The sequence below is a fragment of the Apostichopus japonicus genome, chromosome 5 (assembly GCF_037975245.1).
Source record: "Apostichopus japonicus isolate 1M-3 chromosome 5, ASM3797524v1, whole genome shotgun sequence".
In the NCBI taxonomy this organism is placed as follows: Eukaryota; Metazoa; Echinodermata; class Holothuroidea; order Aspidochirotida; family Stichopodidae; genus Apostichopus; species Apostichopus japonicus.
Window position 1 is genome coordinate 23,337,071 of NC_092565.1, and position 25,985 is coordinate 23,363,055.

The 25,985-nt window shown below is 36.3% G+C and overlaps 3 protein-coding genes across 9 annotated transcripts in view; 1 reads left to right on the top strand and 2 right to left on the bottom strand.

The window, feature by feature from the left end:
• Nucleotides 1-25,985, bottom strand: part of LOC139968118 (pantothenate kinase 3-like) — a 41,832-nt gene that overhangs the window by 14,221 nt on the left and 1,626 nt on the right. Inside the window, exons 1-2 of one of the 6 annotated variants that reach the window (XM_071972499.1) lie at nucleotides 9,283-9,440; nucleotides 8,111-8,271 (exon numbers count right to left, since the gene is read on the bottom strand). In XM_071972499.1, the coding sequence (XP_071828600.1) occupies nucleotides 8,111-8,189 (79 nt within the window). In that variant the 5' untranslated portion in view covers nucleotides 8,190-8,271; nucleotides 9,283-9,440. Of the gene's footprint in view, nucleotides 1-612; nucleotides 721-2,613; nucleotides 2,959-3,977; nucleotides 4,652-8,110; nucleotides 8,272-9,282; nucleotides 9,441-25,985 lie in introns of those variants that run through there. The other 5 variants (XM_071972501.1, XM_071972503.1, XM_071972502.1 and 2 more) reach the window with 5 other exon arrangements.
• On the top strand, nucleotides 9,612-20,012 carry LOC139968117 (heme A synthase COX15-like). 2 transcript variants are annotated; one of them, XM_071972498.1, is made up of 10 exons: nucleotides 9,612-9,944; nucleotides 10,619-10,735; nucleotides 11,654-11,802; nucleotides 12,314-12,436; nucleotides 13,135-13,321; nucleotides 14,159-14,323; nucleotides 14,900-14,981; nucleotides 16,236-16,390; nucleotides 17,192-17,305; nucleotides 18,561-20,012. In XM_071972498.1, exons 3-10 carry the CDS (start codon nucleotides 11,765-11,767, stop codon nucleotides 18,690-18,692), a joined length of 996 nt encoding a protein of 331 aa, XP_071828599.1. In that variant the 5' UTR covers nucleotides 9,612-9,944; nucleotides 10,619-10,735; nucleotides 11,654-11,764; the 3' UTR covers nucleotides 18,693-20,012. The 2 variants fall into 2 exon arrangements, with proteins under 2 accessions (XP_071828599.1, XP_071828598.1); XM_071972497.1 differs by having other exon boundaries at nucleotides 9,613-9,930.
• LOC139968121 (coelenterazine h 2-monooxygenase-like) lies at nucleotides 20,019-23,131 on the bottom strand. The gene is made up of 2 exons (XM_071972506.1): nucleotides 22,530-23,131; nucleotides 20,019-21,735 (listed from the first exon to the last, which is right to left on the bottom strand). Exons 1-2 carry the CDS (start codon nucleotides 22,950-22,952, stop codon nucleotides 21,145-21,147), a joined length of 1,014 nt encoding a protein of 337 aa, XP_071828607.1. The 5' UTR covers nucleotides 22,953-23,131; the 3' UTR covers nucleotides 20,019-21,144.

A 25,985-nucleotide genomic window follows, 5' to 3' on the forward strand; every position in this document is an offset into this window, starting at 1 on the left:
AACAACTCTCAGATATTACTTTGTGTTCCAAACAAGAAAACTATAAAACACCAAAAAAACAGAAAACATAAATAGTATGTGTAACCTGGTTACTGAGTGATAGTTTTATACACTACATCATTTAGTATCAATGATAGGTTAGCCCCTGAACAAGGTACCACTTTTCACAGAAAATGGACCCTGTTCACCTGGTCTTCGAAAATGCAACTATAAAATTAATAGGCATCCCCTTTCAAGGGATTTTACAAGTGAAACAATAATGTATCAAATTACCTCTGTATGAGAAGGATATTAGTATGAATGGCATAATAATTCACAAATATATTAATTTTGTGTGAGAAGACAAAATTTAGATTAAATGGTTATTAAATCTTTAATAAAGGATAGTGCAAAGTTATAACCACTTTATAGATCTCTCAGTTTACTGCTGTGTGAATACCACATAGCTTGGTTAGTTTACCCCAAAGTTACAACCCAATAGAAGACCAAATAAAAGACTTTCAAAATTAATATTAGCTCCTTTTGCCTTTAGTTTATCATCAAGTCACCAATCCTAAATATAAACTGGATTTTGTGTATAATTTACAGTAATAATAACATTGTACCACAAACCTGGTTGGCCTTTCTCCACCTGAAATTTTCTCGACCTGGAAGGCATCCTGTCGGCTGAATATACAGTAGTCCGAGTAAGATCCTACAAATTCTCCTTCACATAAAAACCTGTTGAAAATTTCAGTTTGTGACTCCTAGTTAAAGAAAAACTGTGTTGTACTTTCAACTACCTACATCATATTACAATCTCAGAAGTATGTGAGGTGAAAGAATTGTCAAACGTCTTGGATGTCAAAATTTACATTAAAAAGAAGGCAATGACTTAAAGGCTCAGAGACCAAAGATTGCACTCAAAGTTCAAGTTATATAATTTCAGTTCTCAAATGAAAAACAGGGGTGAGAATGATGATAATCTTCACACCAATGGAAACAGTAGCTACAGACAGCTAAAACAAAAGACAATGGCATTTCTTTTCGCTACCTTGTGAAACTATCCCGAACAAGAAAAGTCAGACTGCAATACTGTAGGTGCTGGGCTGACACAACTGATTGGCATGAAAGAGCACGAAAAAGACGACAAGAGTTGCACACCGTTTGAACCAGTCAAGCAAAGAGCAAATATAAACTGTAGACCTCCAGTCTTCTATACTATACCAATCACTTTTGACAATGAAAAACCCATTTTCGAAATTGCTTACATCCTTTCAGCTGTGAAATAAAACAAAAACTGTTGCCATGGCTACAAAGACATCTGTACTATGGTAATTACACCCTTTTTTGTTTACTTTCACTAGATACAAAAGTTTGAGTTATCTCAGGGAATGGTTCAAATTGGAAAACAAAAAGGTGAGTCAAACATTAATTATGAACATGCAAGGAACCATCCATTCTAATCAATAATAAACTTCAACTGCTAAGTAGTTAATGATCCAACACAGAGATGTATTTTCCTCCACAAAATAATGACAGCATTTTTCAATATCCAAAACAACTGGAAAACAAGAGAGTACCCACTTGGCAGCTATGAAATAAATCTTGAAAACCTGGAGCCAAAACTACAACAAAACCAGTCGAGTATACAGAGGAAAAGGATACACCACCATGAAATACTACAACTTCAAGAATTAAAAGCTCTCTTGCCTTTAAATTTACCTTTCCTTAAATTTAGAATTCATAGACACCAGGTCTGAAAATGTCCTTGTGTAAATCAAAGTTCAACCAATTTACTAAGAGACTCTTTCTTGGTCTTGTTAAAAATAGTGTCTTTGATTATGATAAGATTTATATTATGCAGTACAGGTATATTCCACCTCAGTAGGTAAACATTGCCATGGATATATTTAGTACTGTTTACCAGAGATAAAAGACATGTTTAGATCAGAAAAAGTAAATCAGCCAATATGGTTTCAAATTTATCAGCTAGTACTGAACAAGCAATGTGCATATATAACAACAGACTTTGCAATAATATACCATAATGTAAACAAACTCCTTGCATTTTTCGGTATCAAGCAGGACTATTAATTCAATGATAAGATGTATATAAGCAAGGCAAACTATGATTGTATCTGGCAAAACTATAAAAAAACAAAATTCTTCAGCTTTCACAGCTACATGCTACCGCAAATTCAATATTTAAAGTTTAAAAACACCTGCACCAGCTTCAAGTGTAGTATGTACATGCTCTCGAAAAATTTTCTCAAGTTTTTTTTTCTTCAAAATACAAATATTCTTTACGTTGGAATTGGTGTATCAAAGTTGTAAAGTTCTGAGAGGTTCAAATGAACAAAGATATTTCATTGGAAGAAATATGGAATATATCCCTTGAACTTTCTATCATTTGTTAAGCAGACAGTTATGGGAGGCCAGGAAAACTATATAGGAAAGTGATTGGCCATAGATAAACTATTGGGTAATTTAAGCCTACTGTTACTGGATGAAATATTTACTCTCACTGATAAAAGTGTTCATGGTTAAGAGATAAATTCTAGTAACAAAAATAGACGTTGTCCTTATGATCCACTCTTAATATCATGCAGTACTTAACGTTGTCTTACTTACCACATGGACACTAAGGTTTCTTCCTTACTAAAAACTAAATTACACTCGAAAGTCATAAAAACATTACAAATTTCCACAAATAATTCCAGACTTGATGTACTGTACAGTATAAATGTCACCCCAAAAATTCAGCAAATTGCTGTTAAATCCAAGCTAACCTAGATGTAGTTACAGTAATGTAAAATTCCTGCTGATTTCAAGGTCCCGCCGAATCTGGATTTATGATAGTATAAAGTCTGTTATCATTACCGGTACCACTGTAATGTACTGTGTATTGACTTCTAACTTACAAACTTGTCTCTAGTCAGTAAAGATATAGTGGATTTATAGATAAATCTACAGTATATAAGTAAGTTACACTAAAGCTACAGTAACTGGAATTTTAAGGTACCCTTACATTTTTATTTTGAAGTCCACTTAAAACCTGTTACAGCTTCCTTCCTGGTTATCGACAAACGTGCTGGCAAGAAGCGACCATCTGCTCAGAGTAAGAGAGCTCAGAGACCAGATCATTTCAAGACATGAATAATTAACTCAGACATTTAGTTTTAGAATGGCATAATCACTTTCCATTGATCCAATGTCTTCTATAAGTTCCATAAGAGGCGTCAGCTAAAATTAGAGAGCTCTAAGTTATAACTAAGGTGCTAAACAATCCATTTTACTGCTACCGTACATGTGTACGTATGTTCACCTATTACATTTTCTAATGATGCCCATGGATACAGTAAGTGACATTTTACAAAAATAAAATTAATAATAATTTCTTGTTCCCCTTCGCCTTTCCAACTCATCCAACAATCCCTCAGTTTATTTGCTATAAATGCAGGTTAGATTAACAAGAAAATAGAAATTTCTTATAATTGGCCATAATTTCCATTTCCTATGGTGCAGTTGATCTTCAATTACAGAGTAAGTCGGCCTACATACTCCTGTTGAAATTATTAGGTAAAAGTGAAAAGGGAGGGGAGGGGAGGAGATGGGAGGATATGGGAGGAGAAGAGAGGGGAGAAGAAGGAGGGAAGGTGAGGGAAGATGAGAGGAGGTTGTAGAGAAGGAGAGGGAATGTGGTAGGAGAGTGGAACAGGTAGAAAGAAGCCAAAATTGTCACTGAAAACATCATAGTAGTACCACCACTGCAAGATACAACCGTGGCAAATGAAATGCAAAAGATCAAGGCTGTAAGCACAAACTTATTATAAAACTGAGAGAGCACTTTACCAGTGGAACTTGAACTTCCAAAACAAAAAATATGTAACAAAATAACTTTTACAGTATGACTGAAGAAGATATCAACCACTTTTTCCATGACATCCACAGTACACAAAACTTTTCACAAATTATGAAAAAATATTTCTTATTACCTGTAGATTGTGAACTACTGCATTCATCGCTTGATTTAACACACTGAACTTAAAGTTCTATTGAAAGATATATGATCACAGATATCTTTATTTCCCTGCCCACCAAAGTACAATACTGGGGGAACAACGGTTATCCATCCGAGTCAGGAAAAGTACATTAGAAAACTATGAACGATATTGATAACCACAAATGGCAGCTTGATTTTTCCCTTCAAAAACGACTCTACTGCACTGAATCTCCTTACACTGGCCTGACTAAATATTAAGAAGCGACCAACATTTACTGATGTCTGAAGCGAACTTCTTGTAGATCTCATCCGATGGAAGTAGCTCTCATCAGAGTCAGATTCTCTCGAGGCAGCGTCAACGACGACTTGTAAGAAACAGATGGCTACACTAGAATCGCCAGTCACAAGAAACTGTAAGTGGTTCAGATTCAAACTATAGCCAACTAGGATAAAAAACCACAAAAAAGAATGGCACATGGAGGAATATCAGAAGGTACACATGACAGTACTGTAGATGCACACTGTATGCACATGTATACTAATACAGCCTGTCATCCAATTGACTCAGACTGTAAAAATTGATAAAACAATCAATTTAGAGAGCTCTGCTATAGATATGATGCACTGTACTGTATATATAACACTGCTAGCTAATCAAATACATAGCAATAGTGTTAGCAATGTTCTCTACAATATATATATATACAGTGACTGTGTACTTTGTATATTTACAGAGTCTATAGCATGCTAGCAGCAGTTATAGCAAGCATGAGCAGTGTAGTAGCATGGGGGAAAACAAGTTTAAGCAACAAATCAGTGAGGCTTGAGCAAATTTAGTTTTGGGATCATTAAGTAAATAAGCTGTGGGTAATGCTCAGCAGAAGAGCCAAAAAAAAATAAAAAAACAAGATTTAAAGTCCAAATTTTATCTTCAGTGACCAGTTTGCCAAAATCAGATAGAATTGATTAAGATAAGGGAGAAAATAGGACTGCAAATATACAGTAGTGGAAGGGAAAACAAGTTTCAACAGCCACAGGTTCAAAACTCACACTATACCGTAAATTAACTGTACATGTTCCCCTGTCTCTCGCCTCGTCAAACGGATGATCGATAATGAGAACTAACTAAAATGATTTGTTTCATTTTTCGATCATCAGTTGTTACTTCAAAACTAAGTGTGTTAGAAGTTGCTAAAAGCTTTCCAAGGCATGATACTTCCGTGAAGTTTTTCACTCTCAAACTGCTTCCCGAGCAATAAGACAGGTTTAGAAATAAACGATTAAACAATTGACTTTTAATCTAGTAATTCTATCTTTCCACGAACCACTTCTTTCAAGGATTATAAAATATAAAGGTAGTCTTAAAGTAATGCTGGTACAGAATATGCAATGACCCTGTCACCATGGATCATAATAAATGGCAAATCCAGTACTCTGTTGCTCATCACGCCATTTGGGTTCTGTTTGCTGTTATCTACTGTACAACTTGTCATCTTTTTTTAATTAGCTTAGAACTGTAATCTCTACTGTGTCTCGGGAATATATATTTTGTTTTTTGTAGATGAAATGGGGTTTCATCCTTGAACACACCACTGTATACACATGGCTCAATGGATTCTGCCCATCTTTATTCCTTCTCCCAACTCTGACCCTTCACAATCCTCAGCAAAGGGTCAACATCCCAATATAGAATTGGATAACTTGATTGACAGAGCATTATAAGACTTTTACTGGCTCCTCCATAAAACGTTCCTAAAGGCATTCAAGACTTTGTAAGGTTATGTTACATTTTATAGCTTAGCAACCAACAAGACAATGCAGTGTAACTATAATGCACGCTATGTGCGATGCACTGTAGTTGACATTGACACTGTGAACTGTGAAATAAAACCAGTACTGAAGTGATGTGTCGAATTTTTATACCAAATTCAACAGTCTCAATTTTCTTTACATTTACAAAAGTTCTGGTATAAAGCTCTTTTCCACACAATACAGTACTGTACATCCATGGTCTATTTAAATACTCACTGAAATGGTGTTAGCAAATCCATTCATCAAGACAGTATCGTACCACATCAGACCACCTTATGAATATTCATTAGGCATTATACACAGTCTTGCATCAGTCACCTCTGACTCTTTATGCCCCATACAAAATAGGATAAATGTTGGCCAACAATGTGATTGCTGCAGAACTGCACCCATCCTCAAAAATGTAGCATTGTATCTAGATACAAAAGCCAAAGCCTATCAATGCCTTCACTTACTGTAATACATTGTTCACAACAAAATATGCTGCCCTAAAAGAGATCATTGTTTGGTAATGGTCCCAAACTTTTGAAATTCGCTCCAAAAGAGCTCAAAACATTGCTCAAATTTGCTCAAAAGATTTGTTTCCAATGCACCTTCTGGAGATTCTGATTCTCGAGATTATTTTCATCCAAAGAGGAGTGTTCAGTGATATAGAATCATGTGTCTCAGTGACAAAAAACATGCAAGATTTATACTGTATTTTGAAGTTTTGACCATGAATGACCAATATTTGACTTTCTAGCATATATTTGAAGGGGGAAGGGCCAAATACTAATGGGCCCACATAAACAATAACATATCATTTACATTCCAGAAAAAGGTATTAAAATTGGGGGGGGGGGGGGGGGTATTGTGCTGTATAGCTGACAGTCTTACCACTACAGTGGCGACAGTTGAAAACATGCACTGCCCAAACTGAACAAAAGGTACAATAAGACCCTTCCCAGATCTTTACACGAAATGAAGGTTAATGAGGAAATTATTCTTTGATAATGTATGTATGTATGTATGTATGTATATGTGATCTTCCCGGAAGCAGGAACTCGCGAAAGAAGCCATGGAGGCTTGTAGACTCGCAAGCTGACCGAAGCCAATCTCTCGGCACACATCCATTTAATCATATCGGCACACATCCACGGCACATATCGGCACATATCGGCACATATCGGCACATATCGGCACACACGGCACACATTTAATCATATCGGCACACATCGGCACACAATCAATCGGCACACATCCATAATTTTAATTCCATCTTCAATACTTTATTGCCCAGACATATTTCAAACTTCTATCAATCACATATAAAAATAAAAAAATTAAAAATTGAAAAATTTCAATCTTACTGTTCATTTGGATATATTTAAAGTGAAATGATTTAGCATAATTTTTTTTTAATCAAAATCAAGTCAAATACTGTACATTAGTATATTGGTACAAACATAAATTTAGATATTAGAGTTTCAGACTTTTAGCCACTTGCTAAAAAATGAAAGTATTTAAAAATACTTTCTGGCTAAAAGTTCACATATCGGCAATTTCCTAAAATACAACAAACATCAGACTTTACTGTATGTCAGACCTAAGGGAGAAGCCCAATGATATTTCCTGATAACAAGCAGTATTACAGGTCTATGTTAGCTACAGAGAAGCAGGTGTGCCAATTTCATTAATGAAACTTGTTACCTGACTTATCATGTGTTTATGTTTCTTAATGTCCACTGGCAGAAAGATGCTAACCCCCGACCCACCCTCCCCAAAAAAAAAAAATCCTTTTTCTGGGGGGAGGGGGAATAAAAACAATTCCAGCTACGTATAGACCTCTCTTGTGATACTGATATTAAAATCTAAACTGAAACTCTTGTCAGGATGAGACAATCAAACCAAATATTCTCTTACCTTGAACATATTTTCTTTCATTAAAACCAGTATATATTACTTTTGGATTAAATTTTTTAGCATATTACTCCTCAAATTAAATCACCTTTTCCTTCATATTTACCTTTTAGGTAAAAGTGAAATGTAATATTTTATGTAGCAACTTGAATGCATGCGCTAAAAATCATAAGTTAATATAATAAGGATGAAACCAACTGGTCATCAATAATAGCAAATTTCATCTTGCAGTATCACATAAGACCAGTATAAGTTCCTGGCATTGCTAGAGAGAATCATGCCTAACAGTTCGTAAGGAAGAATTAAATTTTCCTTGGAATATTGGAGAACGGCCCCTGAGTGGGCTTTACATAGACAGGAAGTATATGTATAGGTATTGAAAATGAAAGAGTGACCTGATTCTATTGGACTTACATGGTTTCTTGCTGGATGGACCATTTGGAAAACCTGCCGGGAGTGATCCACTGCTAGAGGCTGATGGACTTCCACTCATTTTTTGGAATGATCAATATCACATGGAATGAAGGACCTAGTGGCAGTGAAAAATGTCTCTTATGGGTAATGGGTAAAGGAACCTAAAAAGGAGAAACATGAATGTGACAAAAATAGTTAAAATGTTCTAGGCAACATTCAGTTCCAAATCAAAATACTGATATACTTTGATTTTTTTTTTTTTCGACAAATTACTGTTCACTAATATTTTTGATTTTTCATTCCCATGTTCTGTAGAGCATTACTTTAAGAAATAAGCTCATATTTCTTATTGAAAATTGTAAGTTCAATGTCCAACAGAGAAAACAAACAAGGATAAAATTTACAAGGTGCTTGAAATTCATGATCTATTTGCAAGATATTGTAGTTTTAATAAGATTTCATGGTGATATAACTGAGGTAGACGTACTTCACTGAATACATTTTATGAAATTTTATATTTGAGCACATTTGCTAAAAATGACTGTGACTTTGAAGATGGCCACAAAGTCTCAACAGAAACATACATATTGGTGACCAGGTGTCCAATACTGTACATTTAGCGGGAAAATTTAAAGTTTAAAATACGTTGACCATATTTTATACAGGAAATCTGGTGACATGATATTGATGTAGACCCTCCTAGTTGACATCAGGAGAATTGTTTTCATTAAATTCTGAGAGCATTTGAAAATTTTAGAGGTTAGCTCTAGATGTCTTAAGGATAAAGGGCAAATTAAGAAAAATATTTTTATCCAAGTGAAATTCCAAAGACAAAAAACTTAAATGCAAAAGGTGATTCAAAGTCTGTCGAATTAGTCAATGATCTAAGATGCGGTTACATGTGACTGTTTGACAATTACTACGCCTGATAGTGATCCTTGTAATAGACATAGATGCTATTTGGTACTGTTTGGTGGTAATAATATTACTATTACTAGTATTAGTTACCACACATTGATATGACTAGGCCTAGGCTAACACTACAGTTAGGTGAGGCCTAGGCTAAAAAGTTAGTCAACCGTTGAACAACCGTAAAGAACCGGCCTTGTTTTTCATACCAACTAACCATAACTGCACATAAGTAACATGTATAAATTTACTTAATGACTTACTGAGAAACAAGATTCTTATCCGTGTTTTTGAACTTGGAAACAATTCAAAGCCTATTTACTTTGCCAACTATCACTGACTATAACTAAGTATAACTAAGCATATATAAACAACGTACTGGACAACTGCAGTCACTCTGCACTGTGTACAGTAATGCTGGTGAATGATGTCCACCATTAGCTAGGCCCTATGCAGATTGTAATGTTGTTACAGTGTGTAGGTTATTCGACTTTTCTAAATCGTATATTGCAACAAACATAACTTAAAATCATGGCCAAAATCAAGGAATGTTGGTATCATTTTCAAATTTGTATTTAACTTTTTGCAAGGACGTTGGGGAATATTCCATGCGGCTGTTTATCTGTGTACCGTACAGTGTGTATGATGAGAACATTTTTACCGGCATGCTCAGCAGGACAATGCTTGAATTACGCAATATCAATAAAACAACGGTTGTATCTGTTTAGCTAAACTGGACCATGTATAAATTGTTCATATATAACTATTATATAACATTGAAATACCGCACTTTCAGTAACGTTCTTCATCAACCGGTGACTGTTCGATCCATAAAAGGACTTATTTTGTTAGCGACTAAACAAGGACTGAGAATGATGTCTTTTTCATTGAGAATTCCGATGGCAGCGGCAGTAAGTTGTCACCTGTGGGTTACACTCAGTACTAGTATTTATACTAGTAATTTACCTCTGGTTTCTGTAACTTACGACAGGCCTAACTTTAGATCGAGACTAGGTACATTGTTTTGGCATAATATAACTGAAGTTATGAGCATGACTTAGGTAACGTTTGGCATATGCACCAGATAACATAAGACTTGACTTAACCTTAACATGATTCAAACAAAACATTTATATTTTGGCATAATAGCACATTTGCCCGGTGGTTGTGAGTGTGGTAGGGTACCATGAATGTGACTCTCATGTTCAGTTTTTCACTCACAGTAATTTTTCACATAATTGAAGATGAGTAGTCCAATTTCTCATATGACCTATGATTATGAATGTGGAATTCGGAGGGCCTCTCGGTGTTTAGTGGTTTTATGTTGGAAGGTTGATTCGTAAAATGCTCAAGTTTAGAGCATCGCATTCTGAATCTGAAGCGAGTACTGTATTTTTCCAAGATATATGTAAATTGCAATGCCAAAAAACTTGAAGTTAACTGTCAGTCTCTGTATTTATCCCTAGGTTCAAGAAGATATTTTCCATCTTAATTATAGACTTGAAGTTATGCATTGACCTCCGTGCCTTTATCTCACTTTGAGTCATTAATGAACAGTACTTTGCAGTTGTAGTCAAGCACATCTATCTTCCATTTCAGAGGAGTCTCCCAACAAAATGCTGGAACTGTAGCTCACTTCGCTCTTTTCATAATCCATCTCAAAGAAGTGTTCCGCCCAACCGTTTTCTCCAGTGGAGGAGGACCTTCCAACCAAAGGTTTGAGATAATCTTTTTCAGAGATGAAAGTGCTGCATGCACTTTTTTCGATGATTAAGTCGTGTTACCATTTGATCTACAGAAGGAGAATTCTCAAGACGACAGCATTTGTGCTCAAATTGCTTAAAAATGTTACTGGTTATGCTTGTTTTTATTTTGTTCAGTTTCAAAGATGAGGCAAGAAATTAAAATTGTTCATTTTGTACAATGATGTATCTTAAATAACTTATAGTGCTAACTGTACAAATGTAAACATAAACGAATACACAGTCCATTACATTGGTTTACTTCAAGTGACAGGGAGTCTCACCAGCCCTTTCTAAGTCCCAATCCTTCTGCTAAATAGAGTAAGCAGAGGAATTAAAGAACCTGAAAAAGTCAGGTAAAATTAAAGATGTATTAAAACCCTGCTATTCTAACAGCATAATAGATTTAAAAGTCCATCTGCAGAAAATGCATACAGTAGTTTGTGTTAAACATCACACGTGTACTTGATAAATGGCTCCCATTTCATGACCTCAAGAGTGCATGGTTAGAGTAGTTTGTTTTACTTTGTTGGTCAGTTTGTGTCAAACCTGTACATTATTTATCAATGAAGAGATGGAGCCAAGATACATTCGCTGGGTTTTCTCAACAACTTTTGTTCATTTTAACTTTCATATAATGTTGTTATGATCACAGTTGATCACATGGAATTCATGAAGCATCAAGACTATTGCCATGTACGTATTGTCATTGCAAGGCAGTTGAGTTATTGATGTTTTAGTAAATATGAAAGTAAAATTATTCAGCAGTTTGTCTCTGAAAAGATACTACTCGAATTGGAACATCAGGCCCTCTTACTTTTAATACGAAAAGGTAACTTGTAAAGTTTGATTGGAATGTATCTTTCATATTGATTTCCTTTTCGCTGTATAGGTCAATGAAATACAATGCAAGAGAGTACAACACACCATAACAGCGCAAGCATCTCAGGGCCGTACCAGATCAGAGAAGATTGTTGGTGGGTGGCTTCTAACCTGTTGTGGCATGACGGCGGAAGCAGTGGTCCTTGGGGGTGTCACGAGGTAAGGTGTCTCCCTAGCTTTGGCTTTGTTCTAGATCATCCCAGTGTGATGGTGTTGCCCAAAATCTCTCATAGCAGATTAAAGTTTTCACCAACAGAGCATTGTTTACAGCAAATTTAATCTGTTAATTTTGTTACTTGCACACAGTGGTTTGTACTAATGTATATTACACGTGCTTGTGTTCATGTCACTTGTCTTGAAACAGAACTTTGGCATATACAGTAAAGATTTGTGTTCATGAAACATCTGATGAAAGAATGGATAATAGTTGGTAAAATTGTAACCTCTTTGAGGTGTCACTTTAATTATGTTCTGTCAATGACACCTAGTGGCTTAAGGCAAAACTGAAAGCTGTTTCTCCTTCAAATGCACGGTTCTATCTCTGTAAAGATTATTAGTTGACTTTGTCCCGTAAATTTCAGTATTCAAAGTAATGAAATAAAAGTGATAAGAAATATCACAGAATTGATATTTGTGTTTTGAAACATTGTTTTAATTGTTACTTTTAAAGGTTAACAGAATCTGGTCTTTCAATGACTGACTGGCACCTTGTTAAAGGTATGAAGCCTCCAAGTTCTCAGGAGGAATGGATAGCTGAGTTTGAAAGATACAAAGAGTTCCCTGAATTCAAATAGTAAGTATACAGTCGTCTGCCAAATATAAAGGGATCATACTTTTATGATAGATGGAAAATTATAACAATACCGGGTAGGTCCCAGGAATAAAAGGTAACTGCAAACAGTTTCCTAAGTTCAAATAGGAGTTTGCGGGTAAAACAGAAAGGTATTGTACTTTAATGATAGTTCATGGAAAATTATAACAAATCTGGGTAGGTCCCAAGAAGAATAGATTACTGGATTTTTTTGCCAGTCAAGTTTTAATTTCAAGTTTATTTCAATCAATCAAATGGTAACAATCAGATATCACAGAGAGATAAGGTTTAAAAACCTAAGTGTGAGAACATCAACAGCGACAGAAAAAAATAAAAACACGTATGAAATAGATATTGAATCACAAGAGTAGAACATTCAGTGGAAAGAAAATTGATCGATTGAGGAGACTCATAAGAAAATTTAAGAAGAAAAATTGTGAAATACAAGCAGGCAACGAAAAGTGATGGAGAAAGAACAGACATACTAGACATGACAACAGACATAAACATATTATATATTATGCTGAATGATTATACTATTTTAAACGTTATAACAATACTGGATAGGAAGTATGGATCCATGTATGTGAAAGATTCAAATGGTTTCCTGTATTCAAAAGGTGAGGACAATATTGTCAGTGCCACAGCCAATGAGTAAAGAAATGTCTGTCTTTCCTCAGCGTCCACAAGGATATTACACTGGAAGATTTCAAGTTTATATTCGGCATGGAGTACGCTCATCGGATGTGGGGTAGAGCAATCGGCTTAGCTTTCATCCTTCCCGGGGCCTATTTCTGGAGGAAGGGATGGATTAGTAAAGCAATGAAACCGAGGGTGCTAATATTTGGATCATTGTTGGTGTTTCAGGTATGGTTTGACAAGTTAAGGCAATCTGAGATTTGTTCTTATGTGGTGTATAAAATATATTATTTATTACAATCAAATTAAAGCTAGAATTATGAATCCTTTATGGTGCCAAAGTGCAGTGTTTTGAGATGGGAGTGGGAATGAATAGTTTATTTTTTATAACTTGCTTGAAATCAGGGACTAATTTATCTGGTATCAAATCACAATTAGCTGTGCAAAATGGGCAAACTGCTATATATACATGTGCAAAGATGTTACATACAGTATTATAACCTGACTATTTCATGTGAGGCAAACTTCATAGCCTTCAAGACTACTACATAAAATGTTAACACTAAATTTATTCCCTGTTAATATTTCATTTCTCTTAATTTATGACGAAAGCACATCGAAAAGTTACTGTAAAGCTTTGCTCTTGATTACTGTTAATTCTTGTACAGCAAACTAACAAATTTCTATCAAAAGTAAATTTGTGTCAAGAAATAACCAAATTGACATTAAATGTCATTTGAGATTACCATCATAAATTTTGCTTTATATTTTGCATGCTAGTATGATTAGGAACATAGGGCAGGGGTTGGTGGGGGGGTTGGGAAGCAGCAGGAGAGGTCATTCTTATTATAGTTAGAAAAGTTTTTCACAGTATGTGAACATGTTCTCTTAACTTTATCTTGTAACCTGTAAATACCTCACCATGTAGAAACCTGTATACTAAACTACATTGAAGCATATAGCCGCTTGCTGTTATGTGAGTTTTTTTTTTTTATCTGGTCATGATTCCATTTAATTTTGCTTCGTTATGTGAGTAATTCAGAATATTCTTGCTCTCTTATTCAGGGTCTTCTGGGATGGTTTATGGTAAAGAGTGGTTTAGAAGAACCCAACCCAACAGACATTCCCAGAGTTAGTCAGTATCGGCTGGCCTCTCACCTCGGCTCCGCTTTTGTCCTTTACTCCCTCATGCTCTGGTCTGGACTCTCCCACATTTTAAAGCCGCAACAGGTATATCACATTTAGCAGTATGCCAAAGAGTTTTATATAAAAATATGAAGCTAAACTTTGGAGCACTTGATAATATGACAATATTGTTTGCTTAAGGTTAGTTTTACTGTTTGTATTGAAAAGTGAACAATAGAAAACTGACTGGAAAATTAGAAGAAAAAATATAAATATTGATCAAAAGAGTTTGGCTAGAGAAGTAATTTGAATCAGTGACCTGGGATTTCAGGTCCTGTGATTTACCCAATAAGCTATCCAGCACCTTATTGGCTGTGATTCCATTTTATTCCACGGTTACCAGACAACGCCACACTTCTTTATTTCTATTTTAGAAAAAGTAGAATTTTTAAAAGTGTTAAATATCTTATGAAAGAAAAGCACACACACAAAAATTGAGTGTTTTGTTTTAGTAATTTATCTACATAATAGCCAGCATGGCATCACAAACACCACTGTTGTTATTTATATTATTTTATACTACACTTTTCATAAATATAAATGCACCAATGATATATCTTCTGTTGAATTAATTATACTAAATAGTTCTTTCCAATAATCACGTTCTTCTTCTTTTGATAGATTGTCAACAGCAAGAATCTTTCACTGTTAAGAAAGTGTGCACATGGTAGCATGGCTCTTATATTTACCACTGCCCTGTCAGGTAAGCTGCTGTAAGATTTAATAAGATATTAGGACTGCTCACAAACATACAAAATTGAGATGAAATTGTCACAGAATTTGCCAGATGCTTCATTATATTTTGCATTTATGTTTCATCCAGTTATTAAAGTATAACTAGAAAATTCAAAACCTTTAAATATTAAAGCTCTTTACTGGCCTAGAATTTTCAAAACTTTACTCATTTGCTACAAAATGCCAGTAAATCTAGTGGCTATACCAAGTTCTGACTGAATTATAGTACATATTAGTTACGTACTTACGGTAGATGGAGGCATTTAAGAGCAACCCAATGATATGTGCTGATACGAGCAGTCGTATGGGAGGCTTACATTAGGAACAGAAATCATGCCGATTCTTTGACTGGCGGTTGTTAGTTGACTTACCATGTGTTTAAGTTCTTTATGTCTACTGGCAGGAAATTAGCAGTGCCTTTGTTACCCTATTTGCAAATGGTAAAAAGGCCACAGCACTGTAGCCTGAAAATAGCCAAAATTTCCTTTAAGTTGGTTGAAAAAGAGATAGTCAGGAATGGCAAACTAAGGTCAAATTTGGGTCTAATTAACACTGATATTTGGGCATAAAATACATAGTTTGTGCAACAGCAATCACTATAATTATGACTGGCTTTTGCTAAGCTGAAATGTGTATAGCTGGTACAATAAACCATGATTATGTTTATTGGGGAGAAGAAATATGACGATACATGGACATGAAAATTCACATGGCAACAATCTCACTATTTTTATTGAGGTCAGGGATCTTGTTTAAGAATAATATGTATTTCCACTGAACTGAAAGCACAAAATGAATTCAGCAAACTACTGTACCTTGGATAGTGCAGAATTTTAATGTTACATATATATTTATTTGTGACTTCAAACACAATTTGTATACAGAAATTATCATTCAAAGGAGACATAATGAACTAATATTTGCCTTTTTTATTAACCACGCATTATCCAATATTGGTTTTGATTATACCTTTATTACACAAACCTAGCTTTTAGTTTCCTATCATCATCAAAATCCCTTGTTTTTGCTGAAATAATTTGTTATGACTACAAAATACCATCAAGTATTAAAGGGACATAAAGTGCGGGAAAATGTGGCAGAAAACTATTTTTGGGGGAAACAGTCAATGTTGACCACTGGAATGTCCCTTTAAATTGTCAGTAGAATGACAAGTTATATTCTCATCTATAAATTCTCCAATCTACCTTCTCTCTTCTCTCAGGTGCATTTGTGGCTGGTCTTGATGCCGGTCTCGTCTACAATTCATTTCCAAAAATGGCTGACAGATGGATTCCATCTGACATCATGAATTTTTCACCAAAATGGAAGAATATATTTGAAAACCCGACCACAGTGCAATTTAATCACAGAATATTGGTAAGTGTCATTGGTTCATCCTGACTTCCTGTTCACAACTTTATTGATTTTCCATCGTTTGTCTTGATTTATTCTATTTTGCTTGAGCTTTATTCCATCTGACATCTTGAAGTTGTTTTCAATAATGGAAGCACATATCTTCAAATTCATACTGTACAGTAGTATTATTAAAGACGAACAAATGACAAGATTAACTGATCTTCTACATTATTGATTTAAAATTCATATATAATTTTCTTAATATAACTGTTCCTACAATGAAACAGATGACATTTTAGGCACCTGGTGTATCCTTTACTTTATGGCCCACTTTTCAAATTCAACCACAGAATGCAGCCAACATAACTTGCTCTTTCTGGCTTTCTTCAACTTGCATTTAATAGTGATGGATGTGTTAAAACCACTCACCTTTACCAGATATATTTCCACTTAAGTATTTCATCACCTAGACTACCATCACCTAGACTACCATCACCTAGACTACCATCACCTAGACTACCATAGTGAAGCTTTTACAGACCAGACTGTAGCAAATTCAACCAGAGAATGCAGCCTTACATAACTAGCTCTTTCTGGCTTTCTTCAACTTGCATTGATGATGGATGTGTTAAGATCACTCACTTTTACAAGATATATTTCCACTTAAGTATTTATCACCTAGACTACCATCACCTAGGCTACCATCACCTAGACTACCATCACCTAGACTACCATCACCTAGGCTACCATAGCCTTAGAGCTGATATTTTTTATTTGTCTGTCTTTGAAACTATTAACTATTACATATTCATCTTATTTCAGGGAGTGAGTACAGCGAGTGCAGTCACAGCATTGTGGATTCTAGCGAGGAGGGTGCCCTTACCTGCTAGAGCCAGTCTTGCCATGAACTGCATGCTGGGAATGGTAGCAGTACAGGTAATTAGGAGATGTTTCTTATTGCTTCTATTTTGGAATGCTTTGTTATTGAAACTTAGCTTGACATTAAAGCGTTATCCCGCACAAGTGTACCCTTTTTGTGTCTTGTTGGATATAAACAAAGGCAGCTGGATCACCCCATTAAGTTTTTCACCAATTACTTACAATCATTGTTAGACACTGCCAGTGGCACCACCTTGAAATGGAAATATAATTTAACTTACATCAATATGCTCAAGTTTTTCACAAAAACATGTTTTACATCAAATGCTAAATTCTGCATAAATTCCCGAAAAGGCATTTTCAAAGTTTTCCCCTTTTTTGTTTAAATTCAATAGAAACTAATGACAACATTTGACCTAGCAGTACAGTCTTTGTGTCATTATTATACAATGTCTTCGAAATTTATGATCTCGTTATTCACTGTCACAGAGTGACAGTAACCGTCGACCCTCTCTGTGAGTGTCCTAGTTGTTGCGAACCAGGCGCGTAGCCAGGAATTTGCCAAGGGAGGGGGGAAAATGTAGGCAAACTATCAGAGCCGCAGATACAGCATTGCAACTATCTAAGCGTAGCCCCACCATGGTTGGCGTGAAGTGTACAAGAAAATTTTGGCTGAAAATGCCTCCCAGATTGCTGGAAACAGCACTTCCCAGGCCTTGTAAGTTGCATATATATCATAAAAACTTTAATAAATTTTTTTAAAATATGCTCAAGGGGGAGCGGCTGCCCCCTTCGCCCCCCCCCCTTGGCTACGCGCCTGTTGCAAACAATCGAAGGTGTTCCCATGACCAAAGAAATATTCACCAGCTCAGGACTGATATGCTGGATGTCCCAATTTGTTATAGAGAATTCATTGTGTTATGAAGACCAAGTTCATTATCAGAATTAGCCATTTGTACTGTTGTAGCAAGTTTATTTAACTGATATCTGGGTATTAATAGTTTATCATTTGCTGCTGAGTACCTCGCAAATTATCTGAGTTTCGGACTTTGTGGCTTTATAAAATTTAAGGTAAACAAATCAGATAAACTTCACTCTGCATATACAAGACTCATTAGCCTAGGATTCAAGCCATGCAGAAACTTATCTCAAAAGCTTAAGATTGCTGTTAGAATTCACACCATCCTGCATTTGAGATGAATCCAAGAAGCCTTCAAGAATCTTATCATGATCTTTTTTCCCCGCTAAACTAGAAGTAAACCATTTAACATATTTTATTTCCAATACTTACTTTATGAATTTTCTTAAACAGATCACACTTGGCATATCAACATTGCTTCTCTATGTACCAACCAGCTTGGCAGCAGCCCACCAGTCTGGCTCCCTCACTTTATTATCTATAGCTCTCTGGTTTGCACATGAGCTCAGGAAAATCCCAAAGTAAAATAAGTCAAAACATGAAAAGAGATAGAGGGGCTTGCATGGGCGGGGGAGGGGGAAGGGGTGGCTGTTTGAGGAATCAGAAGGGGAGGACTTAATGTATAATTCTAGAAGCTCTTAAACAGTTCACATTTTTTTCCTGTGATGAAAATGCTGTAACTTCATTAAACATGTTCCTTATTTATTATTCTTTTTTTTGGGGGGGGGGAGGTGCTATAATGAAAGTGTCCTGTAATCATGTTTTGTAGCATTGGTTTTGGAGATTGTTCATTCCATGATTCTTACTATGCAGGTCGGTGTTTGTAGCACAAGGGTCAAGTTATAAGAGGGCAATGGTAACAGGTTCCACTTACTTGTACGTACAGGAGGGGCAGGACAGGGGGGGGGGCTACAATGAAAGTGTCCTGTAATCATGTTATGTAGCATTGGTTTTGGAGATGGTTCATTCCATGATTCTTACTGTGCAGGTCTGTGTTTGTAGCTCAACATCAAGTTATGAGAGGGCAATGGTAACAGGTTCCACTTACTTATACGTACAGGAGGGGCAGGACGGGGTGCATGGCATACACACCCATTATAAACCATAGACTGTTTTCTTGTTCAAAACATGTCAATTTCGAAAGTAAAATACTCAAGGTATGCAAATCATTGTAATTAATCTGGAATACAAAGATCATGTAGTTAATGTATACACAACATGCCAAAAGGAAAATTCTAGATTTTTTTTAAGGTGGTGTTCTACATTCCTTCACACTGTTTTTTGCTTAGACTACAGAAATCCTATTTTCTATTCAGCCCCCTTTTCACCCCTCTGCCTGCTCCCTCATCCCTCTCTTCTACCCTGTTACTCAAGTATTCCATGGGTGACAGGTTATTTAAAAATTGTCAAAAGTCCTCCGATCTCTTTTCACCAGATGTTAGAAGAGGGCTGAAGCAGACAATTAAGACTAGAGTAGGTGAAGCCAATAGTCTCCAGAGGTGATACAAGAGTTAAAAAGTTTGATCATAGCTGACCAATTTTGGTCTATCTGGCGTATTTGCTATATTAGCAAAATCCTCATAGTAAATTTTTACTTTTGCTGTGTTTTCTATACTTGATAGGGACACCCAAGTGTACAATTTTCTTTCTTTCATCAGCATGGGAAGTAGAAGTATACTGATTCTAATTTAACCTGTCTGATGTATAACAGGTTATAGAAGATACTTCAATTGCAATGAAGGCATGTCCTCTATTTCTTGTGTCTGCATTGAGCAAGTCGGCCATTTCTCATGTCTGTTAATAACTCAAAACGTAGATGAAAACAATGATAGACAACAAAACAGACTCTGCTATTGTTCTTTCTTTTATTTCATGTTTTTTATCATTTAAGATATTATTTCATTGCTCGATCATTTCTTAAAGAAAGAGAAGTACAAAAACAGAGACATATGAAGTATGATAATCCCATCATGAGGGTGATCGATGTACAACACAATGAGTTGAAAAAATATTAATCAAATTTAAGAATGATTGAAAGTCTTTATGGAAGACGTCCCCTGATCCAAATTAGCATATCCTCTGTCTAGTGCCTAAAATATTATAACTTTAAAAGCTGCTTTTCTTTGAATTAATATATTACATGCATAATCATAATCAATAATGAACCATCTATAAAAGGAAGCCCAATGCCCCCCCCCCCCCTTAAAAAAAAAACCATTCTTTTGTTGTTACTGGACCACTTCTGTAGCAAGAACAATTGGTAGGAAATATGGTACTAGACCACTGTAGACTCAATGCAGAAGATAGTTGTATGAGAAACACTAAATATATAATGACTATATGTAGCTGTCACTTTCACAAACTAAGTTTAAAGAGAATATGACTTTACAGCAAAATTATGAAAACCTGTCAAATAGTTACAAAATCTTATAAAATTTTAATGTTAACTATGGACAGTAAACTTCTAAAAGTTTTCATAGCAATATGTCCACAGGAAAAATAGTAGCTCAGACCTTTGATTGAACTTTGATCACATCAAGTAGAAGTTACTGTATGTAAAGGTTAAGTGAAAAGATTTCCACAAAAATAAAAATTACCACGTTCTTCAACAAAACTTTGGTCCCATCAAGCTAAAGATTCATTTAGCTTCACTGCAAACTGTACATCCCTTCAATTAAACATTTGCACACAACATAGTCATTTCAACCCCTGACAGATGAAAACTTAAAATTATCAGTTTCTGAAAATGAATACCAACATGCCAAGTACAATAAATGAGTTAAGTAATATTGATCAGTAAATCCGAGTAGCATACTGTGTAATGAGTTCAATTCTTGTTAGAAAACGTATTTTCTCAGAGATCAGACTTTATTTTCTTTTTCAAAATCTCTTCTAATCCAAACCGACAATCACTAAATTACTGTACTATGAAGTGTGCACATCAGCACACTGCCCTCTCCCTCCTTTTCTTCCCGTACTACATGGGTAATGATTGCATGAAATCCTTCACTGCATCGCCGATCTCAATTGGAGCATCCTCTTGCAGAAAGTGAAGACCTTTAACCTTGACAACTCTCTGGTATGGCCAGTCTTTTGTCTGCTTTCGCAATCCCGCACTGAAGAAACCAGGTTGTCCATCGATAAACATTTTTGGAAAGTCCTTCGACTCGGACAACCATTTGGTATAGGCATCGACTATTTCCACCACATTCTGCGGTCCCGTATCACGGAAGGGTATTTGGCGTGGCCATGTTAACGTGGGACGACGCGATTCCCCGACTTCTCTGAAAGGTTCAAGGTACGCATCCATTTCCACTGGATCTAACTCTCTCAGGATTGCGTTTGGTAGAAGACGCTCCACAAAGAAGTTCTTCTTGAGGACCATTTCTTCTCCTGCTTCAGATCTCAAAGATCCAAAGATATCTCTAGAGATATCAGGAAAACTCTTTAAGCTCTTAGCAACTCCAATAACGCCCTCAAAATAGACAACACCTTCCACTTTCTGTTGGTTCTGATGAAGCCAGTGGAGACCTAAACCTGAGCCCCAATCATGACAGATTATTGTAATCTGAAGAAAAAAAATCAAGAAAGAAAGAAAGGTCTTTGGAAGTCTTTTCCTAAACTTGAAGGTCAGGAACCCTGATTTTGGAGGGGGGGGGGGGGGAGGAGTCAACTGATATAAACTGAGCACTGTTGAAATGGCTGCACCATGTTTGAGTGAAAATCTTGGCTGTGAAAACTATTGGGGGGAGGGGACAGGAATAGTCCCCTGGCCACCAACATGTAAAATACTTACAATTGCATTTTGTATAAACATACATGACAGAAGTTGTGCTATCATTGTTTGAGCTACATTTCCTGGGATTATGTGGTCATTCTAGTGGTAAAGGCTTACACATTGAAATTTTCAGAAATATTGACAAATGTCAAAGTAACACCTTAACTATCTCTGTTAAATCTTAACGGTTAACATAACTTCATGTGGCAAAATTAGAACATGAATGCAAAATAAGCCTACCTTGTTATCATCAATTGATAAACACATGAGCTTCGAGGTAACAATTGTTAGAAAGAAACTTATCAACATCTGTGATTGTAGAAGCCTACCTGAAGTCTTCGCCTGTAAAAATTGTTTATTGCTTCTGCACAATTATAAAGTAAATTTGCTGCATAATTATTTAATGTTAATCCCAAGGGCCTTGATACAGATTGGGGGTGGGTGGCAGAAGGGGGCAGGAGACCAATGTTTAACCAGTCTAGAAAGTGCCACATATGATGGACACACAAGTCTTGTAATCATGGGACTCTAGCCTAGTACAAGCAGTTCTGTAAGGAGATATGATACCAAAAACAAGTGCATACCTTATTTTTCAGGTTTAAAGATTCAAACCACTTTGAGAGGTATTTGTACTGGTCATCATAGGTGTACATCAAGTCAGGGATTTTACTCGACCTTCCCATGCCAATCAAATCAGGTGCCAAACAGCGGGCAAACCCTTCTACTCGTGGAATGATATGTCTCCACAGATAGGACGATGTCGGATTCCCATGAAGAAATACTGCTGTTCTCGATGACTTTTCTTGTGTTGGGTCGGAGTCATAGTAGCTCATTTCGCCATCTAAGATCTTGACCCGTTTGTGTGTTGACCACCATTGGTCTGCCGTAATCACGGGCGTAGAGGAGCTCATGTGGTTAGCTGATACGAGGACGACATTATTTCGCAAATGAGAGGTCAAAACGTTCAACCGAGAAACATGTTGAAGTCGTTCCATGATTCTAATCATTGTGACAAGATGGTTTCCAATGAATGGAGTAGCAATAGGTAGCAAGAAATGGTTAATCACACCAGTCTGTAAATATGGACTCGGGACTTTGACCTAGTAGTATTGCTAGTTACATGGTTCCGCACACTCCGTAACGTACCTGCGTACCCTCGAAATCCCAGTAGTAATTTCTTAATGGCTGCTAGCTTCAAGCCGGTTGACATTTTCCCAACAAAAATGAAATGTTGGTGTAACCATAAATATAACAGGGCAAAATTCTAACTAAGAAAAAAATAAGGGCACACTTTGAGATCACAAGCATATACAGCTCTGCACAATCCCTGACCTTAGTAGGTCAACCTTTAGCTGATGTAAGTTACTGAAATAAGTAACATAAACAAAATTTAAAAATATATAATAAATTACAGCGACAATTACAGTTGAGTTCGTGTGCATTCCGTTTTCATTCTGTTTACGAAAAAGTAGCAACATGCAACCTTGACTGGCAGTTTTCAGCCCGCAAATATAATTACCTTATCACCTCCTTTTGCTTCGCCTCCTTTTCACCTCAAAACACGACGGTCCGGAAAAATGGGATGCGATCCAAAAGTGGGTCGTACAAAAAGTCGCTAGGTCGACGCGAGACTTTTTCAGACGTCGGAAAATTACAGCTATAGTTTACGGAGCTCGCCGACTCGGAGACTTTTTTTTTAAATTATTTTTGTAATATCAAATACATAGTCCAAGCTAGCTCACATTCATATACTGAGCATCAATTCTGATTTGTGTGTATCTGGTATATGAAGAGTCGGATCATGGAAGATCATGTGTATACAAGTTTGCGTACCGCTGACATATTATATATAGGCCTATAACAACTACAATTTCAGTGGCTCGCAAATAACATTTACAGCAGATCCAGAATATATATCGTCTATTATATATAATTTACAAAGAGAAGGATTACGAAGTATTCTAAAGGCATCGGCCAGACCTTACCGTGCACGAGGCAACCGAGCATAACTCTTGACTGCCCGTACCATGTGCCTTTCTCTTTCATAAAAAAATAAATTTGTGAAAACCCTGCAAAATGAAATCGTTTTTTTGCAAAACGATGATCCAATATTCGCAAACTTTTGTAAAAAAAAAATGTAAAGAAAAACTGCCGCACGACTGATGGTGGCCATGGGGGACATACCCCTTTCCCGAATTTCCGCACGCCATTGACAAGTTGTGTTATTTATTCATCGGACTGAGTTATAGCTATTTGATCGAATGGAATTGTAACGGAAAGATTATGTTTCGTAATGAAACCTATAAAGCATGCAGCCACATTTCCTCTTCTTTTTATATACTATATATGTGTTTACAAGGACACCGAATTTGAGGAATCTATTTTCTCCATGATGTTTTAGTATAAATTTTGTTCTGTTTATTCATTAAAAGGGGATGAGAAGGAGGCCCCCAATGACAGATATTTGGTTTCTACGCCCGCCCCCCCCCACCACGGACAGCTGCATCCCTCTCCTTTATGGAGAACTGCAGCTGCAAGTAATGTAGGCTATAGACGCTTATAAATTTCTGTTTATGCAAAGGAGAGCTTTATCGCAATGAAGGTTAAGCCGACTCGTAAATTAACGTAACTATAAACTTGCCTGCTTGTCAATCAGTGAAAAATCTCTCCTGTTGCTCGGATCTTAAGTACAATTTCGCTACAATCTCTGTACTCTATAACTCATATATACGAACAAATCAACTGCATCCTGAACTCGGGATTAATTTATCTTAAAGCGATTTGATGTAGCCTACGTTTTAAACTATTTAGTTGAATTCTTTGAAGTTGTATAAGATCGAAAGAACAAACAAACAATAGGGAAGTCAATAGAAGTAGAGCCTTATGTGGTTTCTGTATCAGCTATACCAGGGACGGGATTTGTTGTCTGAAGTTGGAGTGGCAAACCCGGGGAAGAGGTTTCAGGGGAGAGGGATATATGTTTAGATTTGATTAAGCCCTAGCTTATTCCTTGTACTAGTTGTGTATTTGAAAATCGCCCGCCTCCCCCTCTGTAATCCCACCACTGGACTATGCTGTAATTCTGTGTGGCCCTCCGTATTCGATGCTTATAGCCTGTGCGAATAAAGTACGCCACTAGTGTCGTTAAAGGTAGTCAGTATAGGCCCCAAATTATAGCACGCTATATATTTGCTAGAAGTTTTCAAACAGTACTTTCCTGGAGGTCTTTACACTCCAAATTGTTCTCATACATTTTTAAGGAACACACAAGATGACCTAGTGAGGAAAGTTTCCTCGAAGGTTGTATTAAAAAAAAGTTTGAGAATTTTGACCAAAGGTGACCATATTCGAATATCTAGCATATTTGGGGCCAATACAGCATACCTATAAAAGCCGACGCCTCTGTAAGGTTGTCTGCGTTAAAACAGGGTGAAACCTCAAACTTCAAATGGTGCAATCCGAGGCATATTTAGACTATAAATATTGTCTATAATTAGGTCTATAAACGAAATGTTGTGCTTATACATACTTCTGAATTTTTGTGTTCAGGTGAAGGGGGGGGGGGTAGATACCCTACACCGTCCACCCCCTGTTGACGTAGATCCGCGACGTCTGCTATATATAGTAACGCAATTTATCAAACTTCGAAAACCGACTTCCACCTATAAATTGGACGGTCAAATGAGAAAGCAGTTACCATATAATAACATGCCTTGTACATGATAAAGCATCTCATGAGAAAGTTCATGTTTGAGCGTCATGTCTGTAACATTTTGTTTATACACGAGGTCATTTTAGGGCATTCCCTTAGCAACCAGTAGTAACCTGTCAAGGAGACAACTTACAATACCGATATAGTCTATAATAACACTACTCGTTCTGTACCTCTGTATAACTGTCATGTAACCTTTTATATCTGCATCTACAAATCACCTTAATAAACTTATATTATAGACTATTCTGTTATCTCTCGACACCTGGCAACATTTCGAGGCATTGGAGACTATATAGGAAAGTGTAACTGTATGTGGCACGTACAT

What these genes read in the sequence shown, in the direction of transcription:
- LOC139968121 (XM_071972506.1), bottom strand. Translation starts at nt 22,952, where the DNA reads ATGATTAGAATCATGGAACGACTTCAACATGTTTCTCGGTTGAACGTT. An exon ending in CTTTAAACCTGAAAAATAAG is followed by an intron (nt 21,736 to 22,529) that starts GTATGCACTTGT and finishes TTTTTTCTTCAG; the next exon opens with ATTACAATAATCTGTCATGA.
- LOC139968117 (XM_071972497.1), top strand. Translation starts at nt 9,760, where the DNA reads ATGTATAAATTGTTCATATATAACTATTATATAACATTGAAATACCGC. An exon ending in GATCATTGTTGGTGTTTCAG is followed by an intron (nt 13,322 to 14,158) that starts GTATGGTTTGAC and finishes TCTCTTATTCAG; the next exon opens with GGTCTTCTGGGATGGTTTAT. An exon ending in ATTTACCACTGCCCTGTCAG is followed by an intron (nt 14,982 to 16,235) that starts GTAAGCTGCTGT and finishes CTCTTCTCTCAG; the next exon opens with GTGCATTTGTGGCTGGTCTT.